Here is a 26,173-nt window from a genome sequence, read left to right as displayed (position 1 = left end):
ACACATAATGGACTACTATGCGATGCGATGCGATGCATAGTAGTCTATTATGCTTTACCTTTGCAGGGAATCAAAGAGGAAGTAACACCCATCAGGGTTTACTTCCTCTTTAAGGTTTACATCTACTTTAACTCTGTAGCTTTACCGATTTCAAATATTGCACAGTGGCATTATCTATTGAGAAAGAAAAAAAAGACTATAAATAAAATTATGTACATCCAATCTGACTGCATATCTATGTTCATTCTTTTTGATTCTGGTCATTCAAGAATAATTTATAGAATTATTATATTTGCTTACCAGGCTGAAGGGAAGCAGGAAGTTGTAGAGCAGCAACGAACCACCGATATTAGATAATATCAGGATGGCGCCCTATACACAGAGAAACAAAATGATATATTAACTTTGTACTTTGTATCAATATGGTTTTATTTATTTACAATATGTATTTTGTTTAGAAGGCCACCATGTCCAGAAGTTATTTTTATGCATTTTTCATTTTGGTTGATGATGAAGGCGCAGTCCAGGTAGGTTCCTACATCCCTTGAGGACTCTGGCAGTGGGATATCTGCACCTACGCCAATTTATTTTATATTGAGAATATAACTGAAGGGAAAGTAGGCATACCAAGATGATGGAGATTGGGGGTGGGAAGTCCAATGAACTTTGGAAAAGAGACCTCATTGCTAAGGGTCTAGTGCAGGGGTCTCAAACTGGCGGACCTCCAGCTGTCCAGCAAAACTGCAAGTCCCATCATGCCTCTGCCTGTGGGAGTCTTGCTTGTCAGCCTTGCTAGGGCTCATGGGACTTGTAGTTTCAGAACAGCTGGAGGTCCGCTAATTGCATATCCCTGGTCTAGTGGGTATCTCAGGCTTCCAGACATCTTCTATAGCCTAAATATCACTTCTGGGTGAGCCCAACCTTTAGTAAACCATGTCAAATAAGCCATATGACCAAAAGTAGCTGCACCCCCCCCCACCAGGGCCATCTTTAATATTGATTGGGCCCTGGGCAAAAATTTTCTTAGGGCCCCCCTCCCTCCATGCAATTTCGCTCTTCACCTTCTCTGAGACATAAAATAAATAGCAGCTAGACTTAAAATCTGTTTACTGTATCAGATCAGGCAGCGATTGCTTGCCAGAGGTTACAGCACATCATTACCGCTCACTGACTGGTGGCTAGAGGTTACAGCATATCATTACCACTCACTGACTGGTGGCTAGAGGTTACAGCATATCATTACCGCTCACTGACTGGTGGCTAGAGGTTACAGCACTCCTTCAGGCTCACTGATTAGTTGCTAGAGGTTACAGCACATGATTTCTGCTTGTTGATTGGCTGATAGAGATTACTGTACAGTAATACTGCTTCACTGGTTGCTATAGGTTACAGCACATCATCTTCTCACTGCAGCGGGGCATGATATACACATGAATGCTGCCTTTATTTACATATCGATTCTGTTGGCCTCAGCTATTTACATATGCATGTCACTTCTATTTACATATGAATGCCGCTTATTTACATGTAAATACAGGGTCTGCAGGTGAATCATCTGTACACAACAATAGGGCAGAGCTGGGTAACATTAGAAGCAGCACTTCACACTGAGATATCAGGACACAGCACAGGACTAAAACCTCAAGGGACAAGGGAATGTAAACTGGGATAGTTGGCAAGTATGAGGCAGCTGCTTTGGGCCCCACAACAATGAGAGGGCCCAGGGCAGCTGCCCCTTTTTCCCTGCCTTAAAGACGGCCCTGCCCCCCCACCCTCCTCAGAAGTTGAGTTCAGGTGTCTCCAGTGAATGGTACTGTAACTACTACAGCATCCAAAAAAACATTGTATACAACCATTCTCTTCCAACCTTGTGGAAACAGTTGGCTGAAGACCCTTTTCTGTTCCAGCATGACAGTTCCCCCTTTGTCCAAAGCCAGCTCCATAAAGACATGGATTTGACCAGCTTGGTGTGGAGGAACTGGAGTATCCTACAAAAGATCCCTGACTGAACATATCTGGGATGAATTTGGCAAGGCACGTCTTCTCATCCAACACCAGTACCTGAACTAAAAAAAAAAAGGGGGGGGGGGAATTCCCAAAGACACCCTCCGAAGTGGAAATTCCCAAAGACACCCTCCGAAGTGGAAATTCCCAAAGACACCCTCCGAAGTGGAAAGTCTTCCCAGAAGACCAGAGGCCGTAATAACTGCAATGAGCAGCAACTCCATAATGATGACCATTGTTCTGGAATTAAATGTCATAGGGGGTGTGATAGTCAGGTCAGGGGTCAACTGCCTATCTGGTGTTTTTTAGTGTAGTGGATAAAAAAATGATGTGCTAAGATTAGTAACCCGGAAATTAATTCAATATAGTGTAAGCAAATTTCTAATTGGTTGCGCTCAACTCAGCACTTTTGGAACCATCAAGCTGCATAAACCCAACTGTCTAGCAGATACAAAATTGAAACATTTACTCACGTGATAAACACCAATGCAATAATGAAGCCACGGCGCACACAGGATGAGAGTCCCGATCTGTGGGGTGGAAAAAAATAAATGAATAAAAGACAGGGACAGAAAGATGTCCCTTTTCCAGGAATCCTCTTCATACTGAGATCCTCCACCCCAAATTTGATTTAGAGTAAATCAGGACAAGGCATGGGCTTTCCAGCACCACTGGAGCCTAATCTTCCCCTAACCCCCGGACAGAAATGTAACAAACAGAGCCCACCATAGTCCCATGATAGCAGTCCCAGCATTGAAGACCCCCCATGTTTTGGATTGATATAAATACAAAGAATTACCGCTCTAAGGTAATGACTTCTCCCAAAACAGCTGTCTCCACAATCCCACAGGGTGCTGGCTCTGTTTGCAACAGGAACTGAAGTAGAAAAGATGTAGCTGGATAGCCGCACTCTGAATTATTCAACTTTATTTCAAAAATGTAATTAAAATCATAGCATCTAGGCTGGTAAACAGACTAACTGCACAGCCGCTGACATGTTTCACACCGAACACGGTGCTTAGTCATAGCTAATGAGCAGAATATACATACAGAGCTATATACACACACACAAATGATCATTTATTACCATTATGTATGCTTTCAACGTGTCAGCTTGATTTTGGTGTTTTAGGTGAAAAAGGCTTTTTCCTTTCATCTATTTAAATGTTTATCTTCAGACTTTGGATGTTCACAGGTGTTTCCTTATTTGCTATCTTGTCATACACGTATTTTATTCATTTGTCTAATTGCTTGTGTGTGTGTATATAGCTCTGTATGTATATTCTGCTCATTAGCTATGACTATGCACCGTGTTCGGTGTGAAACATGTCAGCGGCTGTGCAGTTAGTCTGTTTACCAGCCTAGATGCTATGATTTTAATTACATTTTTTAATTAAAGTTGAATAATTCGGAGTGCGGCTATCCAGCTACATCTTTTCTACCATGTTTTGGATGGAGTAGTTGCTAGGAAAGAGACTATAATAACTAGTACAAGAGTGAAAGTAGAGTTCCCTTGTCTATCATGCTAAATAACACAGGAAACTGAAAGATGAAGCATAATAGTAAAATTTGTTACCCGAGAATATTCATCAGGAACACACCCTGCATAATACACAATATAACCTGAGCTATGAACCCACTCTGAACGTACTCACCACATCTGCAATACTTACCACAACTATTATCAGATGACTGGATGACCCTAAAGACGGGAAATGAAATGCAGATTTTTAGAAAACGACTTAAATACCATTTTATTTGGACTATAATGAAAAAAAAAATGTGAAAAATAAAGTTTGGTGTGTTGTTCTGTGACGGTTGTCATTGATCGGGGTCCTTGGTAGTAGTTAGTTACATTCAACTAGACTTGTTCTGCAATGTTTTGTAGGTTTTCTAAGCTACTTCTTCAGTTTCTTCTAACACTTCTAACAAGTGTCAGGACAATACCCCATCGTGTATATCCACAGAGGTAGCACAGGCACCTTAAAGCGGAGTTCCCCCCAAAAGTGGAACTTCTGCTTCAACCATTTGCCTACCGGGGGGCACTTACACCCCCCTTCCTGCTCAGGCCATTTTCAATCTTTCAGAGCTGTCGCACTTTGAATGACAATTGCGTGGTCGTGCTACACTGTACCCAAATAGATGTACCCTTCACTGATGTGCACTGATGGGACGGCACTGATGGGCACTGATAGGCTGAACTGGTGGGCACTGATGAGGTGGTACTTAGAGGAACTGATTAGGTGGCACTGATGAGGAGGCACTAATATGCTGCACTTATGGGCACTGATAGGTGGCACTTATGGGCACTGATAGGTGGCACTTATGGGCACTGATAGGCGGCACAGATAAGCGGTACTGATGGGCACTGATGGGCATTGATGGGTGGCACTGATGGGCATTACTGATGGGCTTTGATCGACAGCAGTGATGGACATTGATGGGCAGCACTGATAGGTAGCACTGATTGCCAGCACTGACTGGCATCGCTAATGGGCACTAATTGGTGGCACTTGTGGGCACTGATTGCTGCCACTGGTGAGCACTGATTGCTGGCATCGGTGGGCAATGGTGGGCACTAATTGGTTACATTGTATTGCCATATTGTAATCAGGGCACTGATGATCAGTGCCCTGATTACATTCTTAGATGCCCCCCCTTTGTGGAGATGCCACTGATGGGCTCTCCTCTCCTCACACTCTGTCAGTGTGAGGCGAGGAGAGACGATTACCGGCATCGACGTGTTTACATGTGACCGGCTGTGATTGGACACAGCCGATCACATGGTTAAAGAGCCACGGACACGGATCTTTACAGAGATCGGGGTCACGCCGTGTCTTGCTACGTAGCAGAGGCACGATCTGGATATAAATCCCCCAAAGCCCAACAAGCCTTGACGTAGGTCACATGACTAGGTACTACCAGATATTACATGATTCCCACTTTGACAGACACATTAAAGTATATTCATTAATAAAATGACTGTCTGTTATGCTAAATTTCACAACATTCAGTTCTCAGGACTCGTCTGTTTCTGGAGCTATAGAAAGAAGAGGGGGACGTCTGTGAGGTGACCGCCAACATTTTACATACATGTTATACATAGATTCAAGCCAGAGAATACCCAATGCCATGCATAATGGCCTTCAGCACAACCTCATCTGTGTCTCAATCTCAGCACTGGAGGGTTCCTCAGACCTACCCCGGGACAGTGTATTCAGGATGGGTTGCAGCTTCTCTTTGATGCGTTCCTTGTCCCTTTTCTCCTCCCTCGTGAAGAGATAGAGGCCCCGGGTCTGGTTACGGATGGTCCCCTGGCTTTGGAGGATGCTGTTCCTCGCCCCATCGCTGCTGTCTTCCAGATCATCCACCACAACCAGCACCTTCTCCCGACCTGTACGGTAAAAAAAAAAAAAGTGATGAAATTTCATTGGCCACGGTACTGATTTCTGCAAAAGATCTTGAAATGTGTAAGAGATAAATTATATTTAACCACTTCAATACCGGGCACTTAAACTCCTTCCTGCCCAGACCAATTTTAAGCTTTCAGCGCTGTCGCACTTTGAATGACAATTGCGCGGTCATGCTACACTGTACCCAAATAAAATTTTTATCATTTTTTTCCCACAAATAGAGATTTCTTTTGGTGGTATTTGATCACCTCTACGGTTTTTATTTTTTGCTAAACAAATAAAAAAATACCGAAAATTTGGAAAAAAAATATGTTTTTTTTGTTTCAGTTTCAAAACTTTGTAAATAAGTAAATTTTCTCCTTCACTGATGGGCACTGATGGGGATACACTGATGGGCACTGATAAGGTGGCACTGATGGGCACCGATGAGGTGGCACCAATGAAGTGGCACTGATGAGGTGGCATTGATGGACACTGATATGTGGCACTGATAGGCGGCACGGATGGGAACTGATAGGCGGCATTGTATTATAATATACTGTACTAATGGATGCCAATCAGTGCCAAACAATAATGCATGTCAATCAGTGATGCCCATTGTGGGCACTGATTGGCATCCATTATGGGCACTGATTGGCATCCATTGTGGCACTGACTGGAATCCCTGGTGGTCTAGGGTGGCATACCTTATCCTGGGCATCCCTGGTGGTCTGGTGGCGTCCCTGGTGGTCCAGTGTGGGCATCCTCAGGGGGGCTGTGCTGATAATCGATCAGCACAGGCCCCCCCTGTCAGAGGAGCAGCCGAACGGCTCTCCTCTACTTGCGTCTGTCAGACGCGAGTGAGGAAAAGCCGATCACCGGCTCTTCCTATTTACACTGTGATCAGCCGTGATTGGACACGGCTGATCACGTGGTAAAGAGTCTCCGTCGGAGACTCTTTACCGAGATCGTAGTTGCAGGGTGTCAGACTGACACCCCGCAACAACGATCGCCGCGATGCGCGCCCCCGGGGGCGCGCAGCGGCTCATAATCCTGAGGACGTCATATGACGTCCAATCAGGATTATGAAACCACTTTGCCACCGTCAATTTGTAGTAGGGCGGGCGGCAAGTGGTTAAAGATGAACTCCAATACTCCCAATAAAATTAATTCCTCATGTCTTTATGGACCTTGCTTTGTGCGCTGGTCCAAATCATTTGGTGGAGGGGGGGGGGGTCATGGTGTGGGGGAGGGGGGATTATGGTGTGGGGGTTGTTTTTCAGGGGTTGGGTTTGGCCTCTTAGTTCCAGTGAAGGGAACTCTTAAGGCGTCAGCATACCAAGACATTTTGGACTATTTCATGCTCCCAACTTTGTAGGAACAGTTTGGGGACGGCCCCTTCCTGTTCCAACATGACTGCGCACCAGTGCACAAAGCAAGGTCCATAAAGACATGGATGAGCAAGTTTGGGGTGGAAGAACTTGACTGGCCTGCACAGAGTCATGACCTCAACCCGAGTGAACACCTTTGGGATGAATTAGAGTGGAGACTGCGAGCCAGGCCTTCTCCTCCAATATCAGTGCCTGACCTCACAAATGCTCTTCTGGAAGAATGGTCAAACATTCCCATAGACACATCTCCTAAACCTCATGGACGGCCTTCCCAGAAGAGTTGAAGCTGTTATAGCTGCAAAGGGCCAACTCAATATTGAACCCTACAGACTAAGCCCCTGTACACACGGTCGGAGATTCCGACAACCAAATCCGTCGGATTTGGTCCGTCGGATTTAGTCCGAAACTGTTGCATGCACACGGTCGGACAAAGTTGTCGGAAAATACGATCGTTCAGAACGTGATGACGTAATTTCGTTACGATGGGACTACATTCAGGCTAGTAGCCAATAGCTTTGATGTAGGAAATTGATCTGAGCATGCGTGGCACTTTGTCCGATCGCAATTCTCTACACATGATCGGAGTATGTCCGATCGAACCAGTTGGTCGGGAAATATTTCCAACAAGTTGGAAAATTTGGTCCGACGGATATTTCGACGGAAACAGTCCGATGGAGACCACACACAGTCGGATTATCCGACAAAACGCTCCTATCGGACACATTCCGTCGGAATCTCTGACAGTGTGTACAAGGGCTTAGACGGGGATGTCATTAAAGTTCATGTGCGTGTAAAGCAGTGGTCATCAACCCTGTCCTCAGGGCCCACTAGAATACGGCAATCACTGAGCAGCAAATGAAATCACCTGTGATGTATTTCAGTTATCTTGCAAACCTGGCCTGAGGACAGGGTTGATGACCACTGGTGTAAAGGCAGGTGTCCCAATACTTTTGGTAATATAGTGTATATTGCCTTTTTCTTTTTTTTTTTACTGCTAATTAAGTTAAGGGAGATTTGATTGATTTTTTTTTTGTTGTCATTGGAGTTTAACCAGAATTATTATTCGTGTCAGATTTGCATAAATGCTGAAATTCAAGTTTCCGTGCTTCAACCTAAAAGCCCAATAGCCTTATTGTGCAGCGGGAGTAAGTCAAGAGCCTGCATATTCCCAGTCCAAGATAACGAGGACCATTTCCAGTACTGAACCATTCACCAAGAATCAAACACAACTGCGTTACCATAAAATAAAATGTTATAAAATTTGTTTCGATTTCAGTGGTGGAAAAAAACAAAAACAAATGAAGAGCGTTCTCCTTAAAGAAGTGTATGATGACCAATCAGAATTATTTCTTATATATGAAAATTAAATAACAGTAAATGGCCATAAATTGCCCATTTTTTTAAGCTCAGATATCTTTTTTTGCCTACTTTTATCTTGTGGTGATGTGACGTGGTCCACGTACCTCCATCCCTCACTATACAATATGGATGTAGAGATGAGCTCCGGTATGTGATAAAGCTCGGAGCCCAAGCGTTATAATAGAGAATGAAGACTTGTCATCCCTTTATATGAACATGCCCCTCCCTGCTGTCCGCTGGGTGCAGCTGGTTTTAGCTGTGTAATCTGCTGATCAGTTGCTTAATTACACTTGCCAACATAAACATATACATTAAGCTAATTAAACAACTGGCCACCTAGGTGACTCAGTGCCCACCCAGACCGTCCGGGAGCCAAACCCACAACCCTGGATACAAAGTACTTTACCCATTATCATAAGCATAAACCTCCCACAATGGTTCGATAACAAGGTACAGTGGTCACAATGTTAATCACCTCTTCAAGAGTTGAGCAGACAGACAGAAACAATAGGTGACTCAATTAACAATGGGAATGCACACCTAGGAGGTGCACAATGGGAGAGGCATACTCAACAGTGCCCACCCAGACCGTCCGGGAGCCAAACCCACAACCCTGGATACAAAGTACTTTACCCATTATCATAAGCATAAACCTCCCACAATGCTTCGATAACAAAGTACAGTGGTCACAATGTTAATCACCTCTTCAAGAGATGATCAGACAGACAGAAACAATAGGCGACTCAATTAACAATGGGAATGCAAACCTAGGAGGTGCACAATGGGAGAGGCATACTCAACAGGAAGACACTTAACTTAATAAACAGATTATATCAGAAGATCCCAGTATCAGGTTGCTTTGAGCTGGTCATATTAACATCTGCGCCGAGTCTCACAGTCCAATGCAGTCATTGCTGATTCGGGCATAGGGCCCTAAATATGTATCTGGGCCTTCAAGTTCCCAGAGTCTGTGCGTTTTGGGGAGACATGGATTTGAATCCGAAGCAAAACCACTCCAAGGGTCCCCCCAGGCTCACACCTCCCAAAGAGCAGTGTCCCCTTAAATGTCAGGGCCCATAGTCAGTAGGCAAAAAGCCACCCCTGCAGTCCTCTCCAAAGGCCCCTGGTCCTGGTTGGGTCAAGCTGGTCAAATTAACATCTGCACCGAGTCTCACAGTCCAATGCAGTCAATGCTGATTTGGGCATCGGGCCCTAATTATGTATATGGGCCCTCAAGTTCCCAGAGTCTGTGCATTTTGGGGAGACATGGATTTGAATCTGAAGCAAAACCACTCCAAGGGTCCCCCTAGGCCCACACCTCCCAATGAGCAGTGTCCCCTTAAATGTCAGGGCCCATAGTCAGTAGGCAAAAAGCCACCCCTGCAGTCCTCTCCAAAAGCTCCCGGTCCTGGTTGGGTCGGTCAAAAAAATACAACAAATGTGAGTGCTCACGGTGGAGCATGGTTTCCTCCCAGGGCAAAACTAGAACGAGGGTGGCAATGCCAAAGATGGAGGATCGACTGGAATGCCACAGCCACCTCAAATAGGAGTAGAAGGAAATGACAGAATCCACCCGGTATTCACACTCTCTAAGCCCTTGTACACACGGCCGGACATTCCGACACCAAAATCCGTCTGATTTTTTCCGACGGATTTTGTCCGATACTGGTGTTGCATACACACGGTCGGACAAAGTTGTCGGAAAATCAGATCGCTCAGAACTTGATGATGTTATTTAGTTACAACGGGACTACGTTCAGGCTAGTAGCCAATAGCTTTGGTCTTGTAATTTGACCTGAGCATGCGTGGCACTCTGTCCGATCGGAATTCTCTACAAACGATCGGACAAAGTCCGATCGGATCATGTTGTCGGAAAATTTTACATCCAGCTCTCAAACTTTGTTGGTCGGACATTCCGACGGAAAAAGTCAGATGGAGCACACACACGGTCGGATTATCCGATAACACGGTCCGATCGGACATTTTCCGTCGGAATGTCCGACCGTGTGTACAAGGGCTAAGACTATGATAAAGAAATAAAAGTTAAGTATGCAGTAAGAGCAATTCATTTTATAGCCAATGATACCAAAATATTTTTGGGGTTTGCCGGCACTTAAACTAATTTCTAGAGAATTAATGTTGGTAGTTAATACTTAAATAACTATAAATAAACCAATTTCGTATTAATATCTCTAATAAATAATAAGTCTATAATCGCTTACCCAAGGCCTGTGACATGTGTTTGACCTCCTCGTCGTAGAGCGAGTCGGTGACGTCGGTGATGTTGATCCGCCCCCTGGTCTTGGAGTGATACAATATGGCGAAGGCACATTTGGAGACCTGGTCCCTGAACTCCCGGAAGTTGCTGTTGGTGATGTAGAATGGAACCACCTTTCCTGAAGTTCTGAGGGCAGCCGACAGCCAGTTATACTCATCCGCTGAGCTCCGGGAGAAGATTCCGATGACCTGAGACTGGCACAGCCAGACATACATCATCAATAAACCAGCACACCAACCCAAACGTTTTTTGTTTTTCTAGTTTTACATAGAAGTGTGGAAGGCTTAGAGCCCCTGTCAATCTTTTTGCCCCACTATGTCTTCCCTGGGTAGATTCACCCACTCTGGTTGTCTTGGTGGTCCTTGTCACTAGCAAAGAAATATAGGATAAGTCCAAAATTTGAAAGTTGTCACCATAACAGGAGGGAGAAGGAAATCTTCCAATGGGCATGCTTTTTTTTTGGGGTGACAACTCTATAAAGGAGAATTCTGCTCAATTTAGGGCAGTGTCCTCTCATTTTCTGCTGTATTATAGGCAGGGCTCTTTTTTTTCACCAGGAACTCAATGGAACGTAGTTCCGTCACCTCCAGGACTGAATATATGTAATGGCAAAGGATATTGGGGTGTGGTGGAGGATCTTTTTTCATGCTGGCTGATGGAGATCTATTTCACAATTGTTGCAGGGGGCCTATTGTTTCTGACAGGGAATCTATTGTTGCTGGTGGTTGATTTATTGTTGCCAAGGGTGGGGTCAATTGCTGTTGAGATGGAACTACTGTTGGGAGGGGGTCTACTAATGCTGGCTTCTGGGAGCCTTATTGTTGTTGGTGGGGGTATATTGTTGCCAGGGAGGATCTGTTGTTGCTAGGGTGTATATTGTTCATGGGGGATCTATTGTTGCTGGTGGTTGTGGTTGATTTATTGTTGGTGGTGGTGGGGAGGACAATTGCTGTTGAGAAGGAACTACTGTTGAGGGGTGGCAGGGGTCTACTAATGCTGGCTTCTGGGAGAGTTATTGGTACTGGTGGGGGTATATCGTTGCCAGGGTGGCTCTGTTGTTTCTGGGGGGTATATTGTTGCTGGGGTGGATCTGTTGTTGCTGGGGGGTATATTGTTGCTGGGGTGGATCTGTTGTTGCTGGGGGGTATATTGTTGATGAGGGATCTATTGTTGCTGGTGGTTGATTTATTATTGCCAGGGCTGGGGGGGGGGGGGGTATTTGCTGTTGAGAAGGAACTACTGTTGAGGGGTGGCGGGGGTCTACTAATGCTGGCTTCTGGGAGAGTTATTGGTACTGGTGGGGGTATATCGTTGCCAGGGTGGCTCTGTTGTTGCTGAGGGGTATATTGTTGCTGGGGTGGATCTGTTGTTGCTGGGGGTTATATTGTTGCCAGGGTGGCTCTGTTGTTGCTGGGGGGTGTATTGTTGCTGGGGTGGATCTGTTGTTGCTGGGGGGGGGGTATATTGTTGCCAGGGTGGCTTTGTTGTTGCTGGGGGGTGTATTGTTGCTGGGGTGGATCTGTTGTTGCTGGGGGGTATATTGTTGATGAGGGATCTATTGTTGCTGGTGGTTGATTTATTGTTGCCAGGGCTGGGGGAGGTTAATTGCTGTTGAGAAGGAACTACTGTTGAGGGGGAGGTGGGGGCGAGGGTCTACTAATGCTGGCTTCTAGGAGAGTTATTGGTGCTGGTGGGGGTATATTGTTGCCAGGGTGGTTCTGTTGTTGCTGGGGGGTATATTGTTGATGAGGGATCTATTGTTGCTGGTGGTTGATTTATTGTTGCCAGGGCTGGGGGAGGTTAATTGCTGTTGAGAAGGAACTACTGTTGAGGGGGAGGTGGGGGCGAAGGTCTACTAATGCTGGCTTCTGGGAGAGTTATTGGTGCTGGTGGGGGTATATTGTTGCCAGGGTGGTTCTGTTGTTGCTGGGGGGTATATTGTTGCTGGGGTGGTTCTGTTGTTGCTGGGGGGGTATATTGTTGCTGGGGTGGATCTGTTGTTGCTGGGGGGTATATTGTTTATGGGGGATCTATTGTTGCTGGCTGCTGAGGATTTCTTTTTACTGTTTTTCTTGGCATCATTAACACATTTCATGCAAATTATTTAGCACCACAAAATGTTACTTAATTTTGTATTCTCTAAAAGGGGTCATATGAAGTGGTGGAACCAAGGGGTACTGCTCAGAGGTGGGTAGGGGGCGGAGACAAGGGTTGACCCAGAAAGGGGAAGTCCCTGCACCAAAAAAAAAAACCCTGGTTATAGGCATAGGAAATAAAGGTAATTTCTGAAAATGGACACAGACAAAAAAAAAACTGTCATAGGTAGACATGTGCACTGCCGAAAAAATAGTTTGCTTTAGTTTTATTCGTTTTTTTTTTTTTTTTTTTGGGTCATTCGTTATGGTCAAAAATTCATAAATTGGTAAATTGGTAAATGTGAAAATTTGTAAATTCCGAAATCTGAAAATTCGAAATTTCCGGGATTTAGAAAATTAGTAAATCCAAAAATTTGAAATAATAACTAATAACCAACTATTAAATTCTAGGTATTGGAATTTCCTTTCAAATTTGGCTGTTAGAGAATGTAACAAATACGAATTTATCCGAAGTTATGAATTTTCCAAAAAAACGAATTTCACATCTAAACAAGTGGAACAAAAGGAATTAATACTAAAAACTTTTTATTATTGTTGTTTATTTTTATTATTATTATTATTATTAATATTATTAATTTGTTACATTACATTTGTTTACATACCGCATTCATTATTTCAGAAAATTCATAACTTTGGATAAATTCGTATTCCTTACATTCACTAACAGCCAAATTTAAAATGAAATTCCAATACCAATAACTTAATAGTTAGTAATAGTTAAGTTGTTATTATTATTAGTTATTATTTCAGATTTTCTCATTTTTGGATTTTCCTCCTGCTTTTGAATTTTTGTTAATTTTCGTGTTTCAAATTTACGAATTTTTCTAGTTTCAAATTGACGAATTTCATAATTTTTTTCGTTTTTTTTTTAAATTTTGCAGATTTGGAAATTCGAAAACCTGTAAATTTGTCATTTTCAAATAGTCGAAATTTACGAATATTCGGAAAAAAAAAATTCGGGGTTCTTGTTAATTCGAATATTTCCGAATGTGTCAAAAATTTGTTTAAAAAAATTAATTTGGAACGCAATGAATTGCACACGTCTAGTCATAGGGGGTTGCTATTACTATTCTATCCAAAGCTGGCTGGAGATAAACTGTAACACAGGGAATTATCGACAATGGATACAGCTAAGCTACAACATAATAGTACACATGAATGTGTTGTGGGGGAGGGAAGGGGGGTTAGGATTATACGGTACTAAAAAGACCATCGGTCTAAAGATATCCGTGTCAGATCTTCAATGAGACTGTAGTAATATATAAAGGAAACAGTGGAGGGCGCCGACTAAGTGCAGTATATAGGAAAATACTTTATTAAAAAATAGCAATTGCTCTTATCCTTATGTATCTTGTGAGTTGCCACTTGTTACCTTTAACCACTTGCTGACTGGCGCACGCCGATGTACATCTCTACTTTGGGGACGGATATCGTGGTTTATGGCACAGCTAGCTGCCATAACCCCCCCGGTATTCTCATGTTCGGCTGGCGGTTCACTACAAGATAAAAGTGGTCTCTGCAGCGGATTCGCCGCGAGATCACTTTTATTTGTGGCGGGAGAGGGCCCCCCCCTCCCTCCGTGATCTGGTGCCCTCCGCCGCTGCCCACGGCTCACCCCCTCCAGCGATCCGGTCCTTCTGCTGGCTGGGCATGGAGTGAGGGGGAAGACGCCCCCCCCACCCGTCTCCATGACATTGCAGGGCGGAAGCGACGTCAAAGCGGCACTTCCGCCCATAGCACTTAAAGGGCCAATTTTTTTAATTCTCTTTTTTTAAATGACAATTTTTTATTTTATTTTTTTATCGCATTTTAGTGTAAATATGAGATCTTTTTGACCCCCCCCCCCCCCCCCCCCCCGATCTCACATTTAAGAGGACCTGTCATGTTTTTTTTTTTCTATAACAAGGGATGTTTACAAAAGTGACACATTAAAAAAAAACAGTATAAAAAATAAAATAAAAGGTCAAATAAATAAGAGAAAACATTTTTTTTTTCTTTAAGCACGCCCCCGTCCCGCCGAGCTCGCGCGCAGAAGCGAGCGCACACGTGAGTAGAGCCCGCATATGAAAAAACTGTGTTCAAACCACACATGTGAGGTATCGCCGCGATCGGTAGAGCGAGAGCAATAATTCTAGCCCTAGACCTCCTCTGCAACTCAAAGCATGCAACCCATAGAATTTTTTAAACGTCGCCTATGTAGATTTTTAAGAGTAAAAAGTTTGTCGCCGTTCCATGAGCCGGGGCGCGATTTGCAGCCAAAGGACCAGGCCCCTTTTTGCGATTCGGCACTGCGTTGCTTTAACTGATAATTGCGCGGTCGTGGCGACGTAGCTCCCAAACAAAATTGATGTCCTTTTTTTTCCACACAAATAGAGCTTTCTTTCGGTGGTATTTGATCGCCTCTGCGGTTTTTTATTTTTTGCGCTATAAACAAAAATAGAGCGACAATTTTGAAAAAAATGCTATATTTTTTTACTTTTTGCTATAATAAATATCCCACAAAAAATCTATAAAAAAAAAAAAAGCGTGACGTGTTGGGTATCAATTTACTCGGCGTAACGTTATCTTTCACAATTTAAAGAAAAGAAAAGAAAAATATAAAGAAAAATTGGGCTAACTTTACTGTTGTCTAATTTTTTAATTCAAAAAATCGTATTTTCTTCCAAAAAAGTGCTCTTGTAAGACCGCTGCGCAAATACGGTGTGACAGAAAGTATTGCAATGACCGCCATTTTGTTCTCTAGGGTGTTAGAATAAAAAATGTATAATGTTTCGGGGGTTCTAAGTAATTTTCTAGCAAAAAAAAATTGTTTTTAACTTGTAAACAACACATCTAAAAAAAAATGTTGTTGGATTAGTTTGGTTAACCACTTAAGGACCGCCGTATTGCCATTCTACGTCATCAGAATGGCACAGGCAGGCACAATCATGTAGATGTACGTGCCTGCCTTCCAGCGGGTGGGGGGTCCGATCGGACCCCCTCCCGCTGGATACGGCGGTCCGTTTTCCTCCGGGAGCGTTCCGTGATGAGGGGATGGCCGTTGGTTTCTGGCCATCCCCTCTCGATCGCTCCTGGCCAATGACGAACTTCCTCCCACTGTGTATTGTTTACACAGGAAGGAGGAAGTGATGTCATTCTCCTCGGGGCGGTCTTTTTGACCGGACTACGAGGAGAAGACTAACAGTAAGTGCACCAAAACACTACACTGACACATAGGTACACATAGGTACACAAACTCCCCCCCGATCCCCCCCCGATCGCCCCCCGATCCCCTCCCCCCCAGTCACAGTGTCACTGATTGCATTGATCATTTCTTTACTGATCAATGCATTCAGTGTCAGTTGTAAAAGTAAAAACTGTCAGGGCAGTTAGTGTTAGGTCCAGGGTAGCCCCCTATCACCCCCCAATAAAGATTTAACCCCCTGATTGCCCCTAGAGTTAACCCTTTCACCCCCTTTTTCCAGTGTCACTAAGCGATCATTTTTCTGATCGCTGCATTAGTGTCGCTACTGTCGCTAGGTAGCTAGTTATTTTTTTAGGTTCACCGCCAGGTTTTTATATCGCTAGGTACCCCCATATACTACCCAATAATGGTTTTAACATCCTGTTTGCCCCTAGTTAACCCTTTCATCCCCTTTTGCCAGTGTCACTAAGCGATCATTTTTCTGATCGCTGCATCAGTGTCGCTACAGTCGCTAGGTAGCTAGTTATTTTTTTAGGTTCACCGCCAGGTTTTTATAGCGCTAGGTACCCCGATATACTACCCAATAATGGTTTTAACATCCTGATTGCCCCTAGTTAACCCTTTCACCCCCTTTTGCCAGTGTCACTAAGCGATAATTTTTCTGATCGCTGCATCAGTGTCGCTACTGTCGCTAGGTAGCTAGTTATTTTTTTAGGTTCACCGCCAGGTTTTTATAGCGCTAGGTACCCCGATATACTACCCGATAATGGTTTTAACCCCCTGATTGCCCCTAGTTAACCCTTTCACCAGCGATCACAGTATAAGTGTCACTGGTGACGCTGGTTAGCCAGTTAGTTATTTAGGTTCCCCGTCAGGTTTTTATATAGCGCCAGGGACCCCCATATACTACCTAATAAAAATTTGAACCCCCTGATTGCCCCTAGTTAACCCTTTCACCACTGATCACCGTATAAGTGTTACGGGTGACTCTGGTCAGTTTGCTTTTTATAGCATCAGGGCACCCACCATTTATTACCCAATAAAGGTTTAACCCCCTGATCACCCGGCGGGTGATATCAATTAGGTTTTAGGGTTAGGGTCTGCGTCGCCCCAGGCAGCGCTAGGTTAGTGCCAGTACCGCTAACACCCACGCGCAAAGCATAAACCTCCCGTAGTGGTATAGAATCTGAACAGATCAATATCTGATCTGATCAGATCTATACTAGCGTCCCCAGCAGTTCAGGGTTCCAAAAAAACGCATTGTTAGCGGGATCAGCCCAGATACCTGCTAGCACCTGCGTTTTGCCCCTCTGCCCAGCCCACCCAAGTGCAGTATCGATCGATCACTGTCACTTACAAAACACTAAACACATAACTGCAGCGATCGCAGAGTCAGGCCTGATCCCTGCGATCGCTAACAGTTTTTTTGGTAGCATTTTATATTTAAATCCGGAAGGCAGTGCTTGGTTTTCGGGGTCCCGTACGTGGCTAGGCTCCCAAAAAGTCCCCCACATGTGGTATCCCCGTACTCGGGAGAAGCAGCAGAATTTATTTTGGGGTGTAATTTGACTTCTGCCCATAGCATGTGTGAGCAATATATCATTTAGTGACAACTTTGTGCAAAAAAAAAAAGTTTGTAATATTCCCGCAACTTTTGGCAAAATATAAAATATTTCATGGACTCAACATGCCTCTCAGTAAATAGCTTGGGGTGTCTACTTTCCAAAATGGGGTTATTTTGGGGGGTTTTGTGCTATTTTGGCATTTTATGGCCTTCGAAACTGTGATAGGTAGTGAGGAGTCAAATCAAAAATTTGTACCCTTAGAAATCCTGAAGGTGGTGATTGGTTTTCGGGGTGCCGTGCGCGACTAGACTCCCAAAAAGTCCCACACATGTGGTATCCCCATACTCGGGAGAAGTAGCGGAATATATTTTGGGGTGCAATTCCACATATAACCATGGCATGTGTGAGCAATATATCATTTAGTGACAACTTTTTGTAAAAAAAAAAAATTTTTTTATTTTTTTCCATTATTCAATCCCTTGGGACAAAAAAAAAATTCAATGGTCTCAACATGGCCCTCAGCAAATAGCTTGGGGTGTCTACTTTCCAAAATGGGGTCATTTTGGGGGGTTTTGTGCCATCTTGGCATTTTATGGCCTTCAAAACTGTGATAGGTAGTGATAGGTAGTGAGGAGTAAAATAAAAAATGTATGCCCTTAGAAATCCTGAAGGCGGTGCTTGGATTTCGGGGTCCCTTACGCGGCTAGGCTCCCAAAAAGTCCCACACATGTGGTATCCCTGTACTCAGGAGAAGCAGCAGAATGTATTTTGGGGTGTCATTTCACATATGTCCATAGCATGTGTGAGCAATATATCATTTAGTGACAACTTTGTGCAAAAAAAAAAAAGTTTGTAACATTCCCGCAACTTGTGGCAAAATATAAAATATTCCATGGACTCAACATGCCTCTCAGTAAATAGCTTGGGGTGTCTACTTTCCAAAATGGGGTCATTTTGGGGGGTTTTGTGCTATTTTGGCATTTTATGGCCTTCGAAACTGTGATAGGTAGTGAGGAGTTAAATCAAAAATTTGCACCCTTAGAAATCCTGAAGGTGGTGATTGGTTTTCGGGGTGCCGTGCGCGACTAGACTCCCAAAAAGTCCCACACATGTGGTATCCCCATACTCGGGAGAAGTAGCGGAATATATTTTGGGGTGCAATTCCACATATAACCATGGCATGTGTGAGCAATATATCATTTAGTGACAACGTTTTGTAAAAAAAAAAAATTTTTTTTATTTTTTGTCATTATTCAATCCCTTGGGACAAAAAAAAAATTCAATGGTCTCAACATGGCCCTCAGCAAATAGCTTGGGGTGTCTACTTTCCAAAATGGGGTCATTTTGGGGGGTTTTGTGCCATCTTGGCATTTTATGGCCTTCAAAACTGTGATAGGTAGTGATAGGTAGTGAGGAGTAAAATAAAAAATGTATGCCCTTAGAAATCCTGAAGGCGGTGCTTGGATTTCGGGGTCCCTTACGCGGCTAGGCTCCCAAAAAGTCCCACACATGTGGTATCCCTGTACTCAGGAGAAGCAGCAGAATGTATTTTGGGGTGTCATTTCACATATGTCCATAGCATGTGTGAGCAATATATCATTTAGTGACAACTTTGTGCAAAAAAAAAAAAGTTTGTAATATTCCCGCAACTTGTGGCAAAATATAAAATATTCCATGGACTCAACATGCCTCTCAGTAAATAGCTTGGGGTGTCTACTTTCCAAAATGGGGTCATTTTGGGGGGTTTTGTGCTATTTTGGCATTTTATGGCCTTCGAAACTGTGATAGGTAGTGAGGAGTTAAATCAAAAATTTGCACCCTTAGAAATCCTGAAGGTGGTGATTGGTTTTCGGGGTGCCGTGCGCGACTAGACTCCCAAAAAGTCCCACACATGTGGTATCCCCATATTCGGGAGAAGTAGCGGAATATATTTTGGGGTGCAATTCCATATATAACCATGGCATGTGTGAGCAATATATCATTTAGTGACAACTTTTTGTACATTTTTTTTTTTTTTGTCATTATTCAATCCCTTAGGACAAAAAAAAAAAATATTCAATGGGCTCAACATACCCATCAGCAATTTCCTTGGGGTGTCTACTTTCCAAAATTGGGTCATTTGGGGGGGGTTTGTACTGCCCTGCCATTTTAGCACCTCAAGAATTGAGATAGGCAGCCATAAATTAAAAGCTGTGTAAATTCCAGAAAATGTACTCTAGTTTGTAGACGCTATAACTTTTGCGCAAACCAAAAAATATACGCTTATTGACATTTTTTTTACTAAAGACATGTGGCTGAATAAATTTTGCCCTCAATGTATGACTAAAATTTAGTTTATTCGATTTTTCTTATAACAAAAAGAAGAAAATATCTTTTTTTTTCAAAATTTTCGCTCTTTTTCCATTTATATCGCAAAAAAAAAAAATCGCAGAGACAATCAAATACCATCAAAAGAAAGCTCTATTTGTGGGAAGAAAAGGACGCAAATTTCGTTTGGGTGCAATATTGCATGACCGCGCAATTACCAGTTAAAGCAGCGCAGTGCAAAATTGGAAAAAGACCTCTGGTCCTTAAGGTGTTTATTGGTCCGGAGCTGAAGTGGTTAATAAAGTATTTTCCTATATACTGCACTTAGTCGGCGCCCTCCACTGTTTCCTTTATATATTACTACAGTCTCATTGAAGATCTGACACGGATATCTTTAGACCTGTGGTCTTTTTAGTATAATCCTAAACCCCCTCCCCCACAACACATTCATGTGTACTATTATGTTGTAGCTTAGCTGTATCCATTCTCCATAATTCCCTGTGTTACAGTTTATCTCCAGCTTTGGATAGAATAGTAATAGCAACCCCCTATGACTAGACGTGTGCAATTTTTGACACATTCGGAAATATCCGAATTAACAAGAACCCATTTAATGAATATTTTTTCCCGAATATTCATAAATTTCGACTATTTGAAAATGACAAATTTACAGGTTTTCGAATTTTCCAAATTTCCAAAATGACTGGACGTGTGGAATTCATTGCGTTCCAAATTCGTTTTTTTTAAACAAATTTTTGACACATTTGGAAATATCCGAATTAACAAGAACCCTTTTTTTTTTCGGAATATTCGTAAATTTCGACTATTTGAAAATGAAAAAATTTAAAATTTTTCGAATTTCCAAATCTGCAAAATTCAAAAAAACGAAAAAAAATTATGAAATTCGTAAATTTGAAACTAGAAAAATTCATAAATTTGAAACCCTGAAAATTAACAAAAATTCAAAAGAAGGACGAAAATCCAAAAATTCGAAAATCTGAAATAATAACTAATAATAACAACTTAATAATGACTATTACTAACTATTAAGTTATTGGTATTGGAATTTCCTTTTAAATTTGGCTGTTAGTGAATGTAAGGAATACTAATTTATCCGAAGTTATGAATTTTCTGAAATAATGAATGCGGTATGTAAACAAATGTAATGTAACGAATTAATAATAATAATAATAAATAACAGCAATAATAAAAAGTTTTTAGTATTAATTCCTTTTGTTCCACTTGATGTGAAATTCGTTATTTCTGAAAAATTCGTAACTTCGGATAAATTCATATTTGTTACATTCTCTAACAGCCAAATTTGAAATTTGCTTTCTTTATAGATAAAATTTGCTTTCTTTATAGATAAACTGTATCTTCTTGACTGGACTTTCTTTCTAATCCTTATTCTGCTCTAAGACGTAATATATTCTCCATGTAATGTACTCAGTTTATTTATAGTTTTTTTTATTCGCCCATGAGGTGTACTCACATTGCTCCTCCCCCCTTCCTGGTTGTCCAGTTGTGATAGGAAGATGCCAACGCCAGCAACGGTGGATAACGGAACCAGAATAAGCTTCAGGATGAGACATAAGAGATCAGCGTTACATTACCAGATAGTCCTCATGACAGCACCCCTTGTACATGGCCAACAGGTCCTCACCAAGTAGAAGATTGAGATCTGGAGGTCTTCACCGATGATGTAGATTTGCAGTACGATCAACCCGGACACGAGTATTAACCACTGCGGAATGGATGTCTACAATACAACATCACTGTTACCATTAGCATTCCATTCCCTACCATAAAAGACAAAACAAGGGGGCATTCTACCTCCTTCTACAATACTATGGCTTATATTGCTTTCCCTCAAGTCTACTTCTTCTTCTGCTGTCCCATCACAGGCTGGGTGGGGGGGGGGGGGGGCACAACCTTTAATTGTTACTGAACGGCACCAAAGATAACGCAGGTCTCCTGCCCTGCCAGAAACGGCGGCGCTGCTTGGCGGAGCTGTGTAAATCTAAAGACTGGATGAAAAATAAATACAGATCCTTTGGTGGGTTCAAGAGGTCTTGTAGATGTAGCTGGCTACTGAGCCCAGTACAACATCTTCAGGCCCTGCCAGCCCTCCTGGCTGCAGCTGCCTCTTCTCCACTGCCCATGGTTTCCACAGATCTCTCACCTGGTTCTACACCCATCTCAGACTGCAATCTCCCAGGCCTCTTAGGCAGGGCCGTCTTTAACCACTTGAGACCCGCGCTATAGCCGAATGACAGCTACAGCGCGGATCTCCTTTCCCGGGACGACGTCAATAGACGTCGTCCCGTGCACGAGCGGCCTGCGTGCCCCCTGAGGGGTCTATGAGACTCGCCTGATCACCGATCCGTGCAAGGGGTCGATCCCGACCCCTTATCACGTGATCAGCTGTCAGCCAATGACAGCTGATCATGTGATATAACGGAGCCGGTAATCGGCTTTTATTCCTCCTGGCGCTGACAGCGCGAGGAGAAAAAAAAAAGCCAATCACCGGCGGCCCTGCCAGTGCCCACCTGCCCCCTCATAACTACACATAATAAAAAATTTGTGCCCCCCGTCAGTGCCACCCAGCAGTGCACACAGTGCCACCCAGCAGTGCCCACAGTGCCACCCAGCAGTGCCCACAGTGCCACCCAGAAGTGCCCACAATCTGCCTCAACAAAGGTGCTGCACCCCAGTGCCACATATCCGTGCCCATCAGTGTCATCTACCAGTGCCCAGCAGTGCCGCCCATCAGTGCCCAGCAGTGCCACCTATCAGAGCCACCTATCAGTGCCACCTATCAGTGCCCATCAGTCCCATCTATCAGTGGTACCTATCAGTGCCCATCCGTGCCACCCATCCGTGCCACCCATCTGTGCCACCCATCAGTGCCATCTTATCTGTGCCCATCTTTGCCCATCAGTTCTGCCTTATCTGTGCCCATCGGTGCCGCCTTATCTGTGCCTATTAGTGCCGCCTTAACTATGCCTATCAGTGCCCACCAGTGCAGCCTACCAGTGCCCACCAATGCAGCCTATCAGTGCCCACCAATGCAGCCCACCAGTGCCCACCAGTGCCGCCTAATCAGCGCACTTCAATGAAGGAGAAAAATGACCTGTTTGCAAAATTTTATAACAAACTATTAAACATGATTTATTTTATTTTTTGCATCTTTTTTTGTTTGTTTAGCAAAAAATAAAACTCCGAGCTGTAACTAAATACCACCAAAAGAAAGCTCTATTTGTGGGAAAAAAATGATAAAAATTTCATTTGGGTACAGTGTTGTATGACTGCGCAATTGTCATTCAAAGTGCGACAGCGCTGAAAGCTGAAAATTGGTCTGGGACTGAGGGGGGTTTAAGTGCCCAGTAAGCAAGTGGTTAAGGCAGGGCAAAAGGGGCAGCTGCCCTGGGCCTTGTCATTGTTGTGGGGCCCAAAGCAGCTGCTTCATACTTGCCAACTATTCCAGTTTAAATTCCCTTGTCCCTTGAAGTTTTAGTCCCGTGCTGTGTCCTGATATCTCAGTGTGAAACTACTAATGCTGCCCAGCTCTGCCCTATTGTGTTCAGATGACTCACCTGCAGACCCTGTGTTTACATGTAAATAACCGTCATTCATATGAAAATAGCAGCAACATTCATATGTAATTAGCTGAAGCTGGTGACATTCATATATATCATTCCCCCCCTGCAGTGAGGAGATGATGTGCTGTAACCTATAGCAACCAGTGAGCAGTATTACTGTACACTAATCTCTGGCAACCAATTAACAAGCAGAAATCATTTGCTGTAACCTCTAGAAACTAATCAGTGAGCCTTAATGTGTACTGTAGCCTCTAGCAACCAGTCAGTAAGCAGTAATGATATGCTGTAACCTCTGGCAACTAATCGCAATCACTACCTAATCTGATACAGTAAACTGATTTTAAGTCTAGCTGCTATTTATTGTATGTCTCAGAGAAGGTGGAGAGCGAAATTGCATGGGGGAGGGGAGCCCCAAGAAACGTTTTGCCCCGGGTCCAATCAATATTAAAGACGGCCCTGCTCTTAGGCAGGCCTCCCAAGTCCTCTATTCTAGTTCTACGCCCATCTGAGACTGCTCTCTATCAGTCCTCTCAGGCGGGCCTACAAATAAACGTTCTATTTCGCCATGGATCAATAGGACGATACAAGGGGGATGAGTGAGGCTTATTGTACAGGGAAATATTTTCAATTTTACACATATTTTTGCTCCCAGTATTCCAGTATCCACACCAGGAACATATATTTGTCCCACCATATTTTTGAAGACATACTCACGTATTTCAAGATGCACCAACGGGATAGCAGGGACCCTTTCAGGAGAACTGTAATTATCATGCAGAGCTGTGAGGAAGAGGAGAGACAAATATTAGACGTTTTGGAGAATTCACATAGACCAGCATCATGTTGACTCCTTCTATAACAGAGGACTCATGGGGACATCTTTAATGACAACATTCATAGAACTGTAGTGCACATTTTGGATTGGTGGGTGTTCACCAACTTCGGGATGTCTCCATTCTTCAATATTTGTTGGCCATCACCAACAGTTCATCCATCTCACTTGGCAAATGAATGGACTTCATGATGTTGCAATGTGTGTGCAGTGTGTGTGCAGTGTGTGTGCAGTGTGTGTTCAGTGTGAGCGCAGTGTGTGTGCAGTGTGTGTGCAGTGTGAGTGCAGTGTGTGCAGTGTGTGTGCAGTGTGAGTGCAGTGTGTGCAGTGTGAGTGCAGTGTGTGCAGTGTGTGTACAGTGTGAGTGCAATGTGTGTGCAGCGTGAGTACAGTGAGTGCAGTGTGTGCGCAATGTGAGTGCAGTGTGTGCGCAGTGTGTGCGCAGTGTGTGCGCAGTGCGAGTGCAGTGTGTGCAGTGTGTGCGCAGTGTGAGTGCAGTGTGAGCGCAGTGTGTGTGCACCGTGTGTTCAGTGTGAGCGCAGTGTGTGTGCAGTGTGAGTACAGTGTGAGTGCAGTGTGTGCAGTGCGAGTGCAGTGCGAGTGCAGTGCGTGCGCAGTGTGAGCGCAGTGTGAGCGCAGTGCGAGTGCAGTGCGAGTGCAGTGTGTGCGCAGTGTGTGTGCAATGTAAGTGCAGTGTGTGCAGTGTGTGCGCAGCGTGTGCAGTGTGTGTGCAATGTGTGTGCAGTGTGTGTGCAGTGTGTGTGCAGTGTGTGTTCAGTGTGAGCGCAGTGTGTGTGTAGTGTGTGCGCAGTGTGTGTGCAGTGTGTGCGCAGTGTGTGTGCAGTGTGAGTGCAGTGCGAGCGCAGTGTGTGCAGTGTGAGCGCAGTGTGAGCGCAGTGCGTGTGCAGTGTGAGCGCAGTGTGTGCAGTGTGAGTGCAGTGTGTGCAGTGTGTGCAGTGTGTGCGCGGTGTGTGTGCAGTGTGTGCGCGGTGTGTGTGCAGTGTGAGTGCAGTGTGTGCAGTGTGTGCGCAGTGTGAGTGCAGTGTGCGCAGTGTGTGTGCAGTGTGAGTGCAATGTAAGTGCAGTGTGTGCGCAGTGTGTGCAGTGTGAGTGCAGTGTGTGTGCAGTGTGCGCAGTGTGTGTGCAGTGTGAGCGCAATGTAAGTGCAGTGTGTGCGCAGTGTGTGCGCAGTGTGTGTGCAGTGTGTGCGCAGTGTGTGTGCAGTGTGAGCGCAGTGTGTGTGCAGTGTGAGCGCAGTGTGTGTGCAGTGCGAGCGCAGTGTGAGCGCAGTGTGAGCGCAGTGCGTGTGCAGTGTGAGCGCAGTGTGTGCAGTGTGAGTGCAGTGTGTGCAGTGTGTGCGCGGTGTGTGTGCAGTGTGAGTGCAGTGTGTGCAGTGTGTGCACAGTGTGTGCGCAATGTGAGTGCAGTGTGCGCAGTGTGTGCGCAGTGTGTGCGCAGTGCGAGTGCAGTGTGTGCAGTGTGTGCGCAGTGTGAGTGCAGTGTGAGCGCAGTGTGTGTGCACCGTGTGTTCAGTGTGAGCGCAGTGTGTGTGCAGTGTGTGTGCAGTGTGAGTACAGTGTGAGTGCAGTGTGTGCAGTGCGAGTGCAGTGCGAGTGCAGTGCGTGCGCAGTGTGTGCAGTGTGAGCGCAGTGTGAGTGCAGTGTGAGTGCAGTGTGTGCGCAGTGTGTGTGCAATGTAAGTGCAGTGTGTGCAGTGTGTGCGCAGCGTGTGCAGTGTGTGTGCAATGTGTGTGCAGTGTGTGTGCAGTGTGTGTGCAGTGTGTGTTCAGTGTGAGCGCAGTGTGTGTAGTGTGTGCGCAGTGTGTGTGCAGTGTGTGCGCAGTGTGTGTGCAATGTGTGCACAGTGTGTGTGCAGTGTGAGTGCAGTGCGAGCGCAGTGTGAGCGCAGTGTGAGCGCAGTGTGAGCGCAGTGCGTGTGCAGTGTGAGCGCAGTGTGTGCAGTGTGAGTGCAGTGTGTGCAGTGTGTGCGCGGTGTGTGTGCAGTGTGAGTGCAGTGTGTGCAGTGTGTGCGCAGTGTGTGCGCAGTGTGAGTGCAGTGTGCGCAGTGTGTGTGCAGTGTGAGTGCAATGTAAGTGCAGTGTGT

At 44.4% G+C, this 26,173-nt stretch overlaps 1 protein-coding gene across 3 annotated transcripts in view; it reads right to left on the bottom strand.

The window, feature by feature from the left end:
• Positions 1-26,173, bottom strand: part of LOC144000405 (uncharacterized) — an 84,063-nt gene that overhangs the window by 17,212 nt on the left and 40,678 nt on the right. For all 3 annotated transcript variants that reach the window (XM_077494219.1, XM_077494218.1, XM_077494220.1), the window contains exons 7-14: positions 23,953-24,018; positions 21,300-21,395; positions 21,129-21,212; positions 10,369-10,618; positions 5,207-5,398; positions 3,678-3,706; positions 2,478-2,534; positions 301-372 (exon numbers count right to left, since the gene is read on the bottom strand). In XM_077494219.1, coding sequence (XP_077350345.1) covers positions 301-372; positions 2,478-2,534; positions 3,678-3,706; positions 5,207-5,398; positions 10,369-10,618; positions 21,129-21,212; positions 21,300-21,395; positions 23,953-24,018 — 846 coding nt within the window. The remainder of the gene's footprint in view (positions 1-300; positions 373-2,477; positions 2,535-3,677; positions 3,707-5,206; positions 5,399-10,368; positions 10,619-21,128; positions 21,213-21,299; positions 21,396-23,952; positions 24,019-26,173) is intronic.

This window comes from Lithobates pipiens, unplaced genomic scaffold (genome assembly GCF_037356315.1).
Source record: "Lithobates pipiens isolate NorthernLeopardFrog02 unplaced genomic scaffold, aLitPip1_a1.2 Scaffold_22, whole genome shotgun sequence".
In the NCBI taxonomy this organism is placed as follows: domain Eukaryota; kingdom Metazoa; phylum Chordata; class Amphibia; order Anura; family Ranidae; genus Lithobates; species Lithobates pipiens.
Note: the sequence above shows the minus strand (reverse complement) of the source record. Positions and strands in the feature narration are given on the sequence as shown.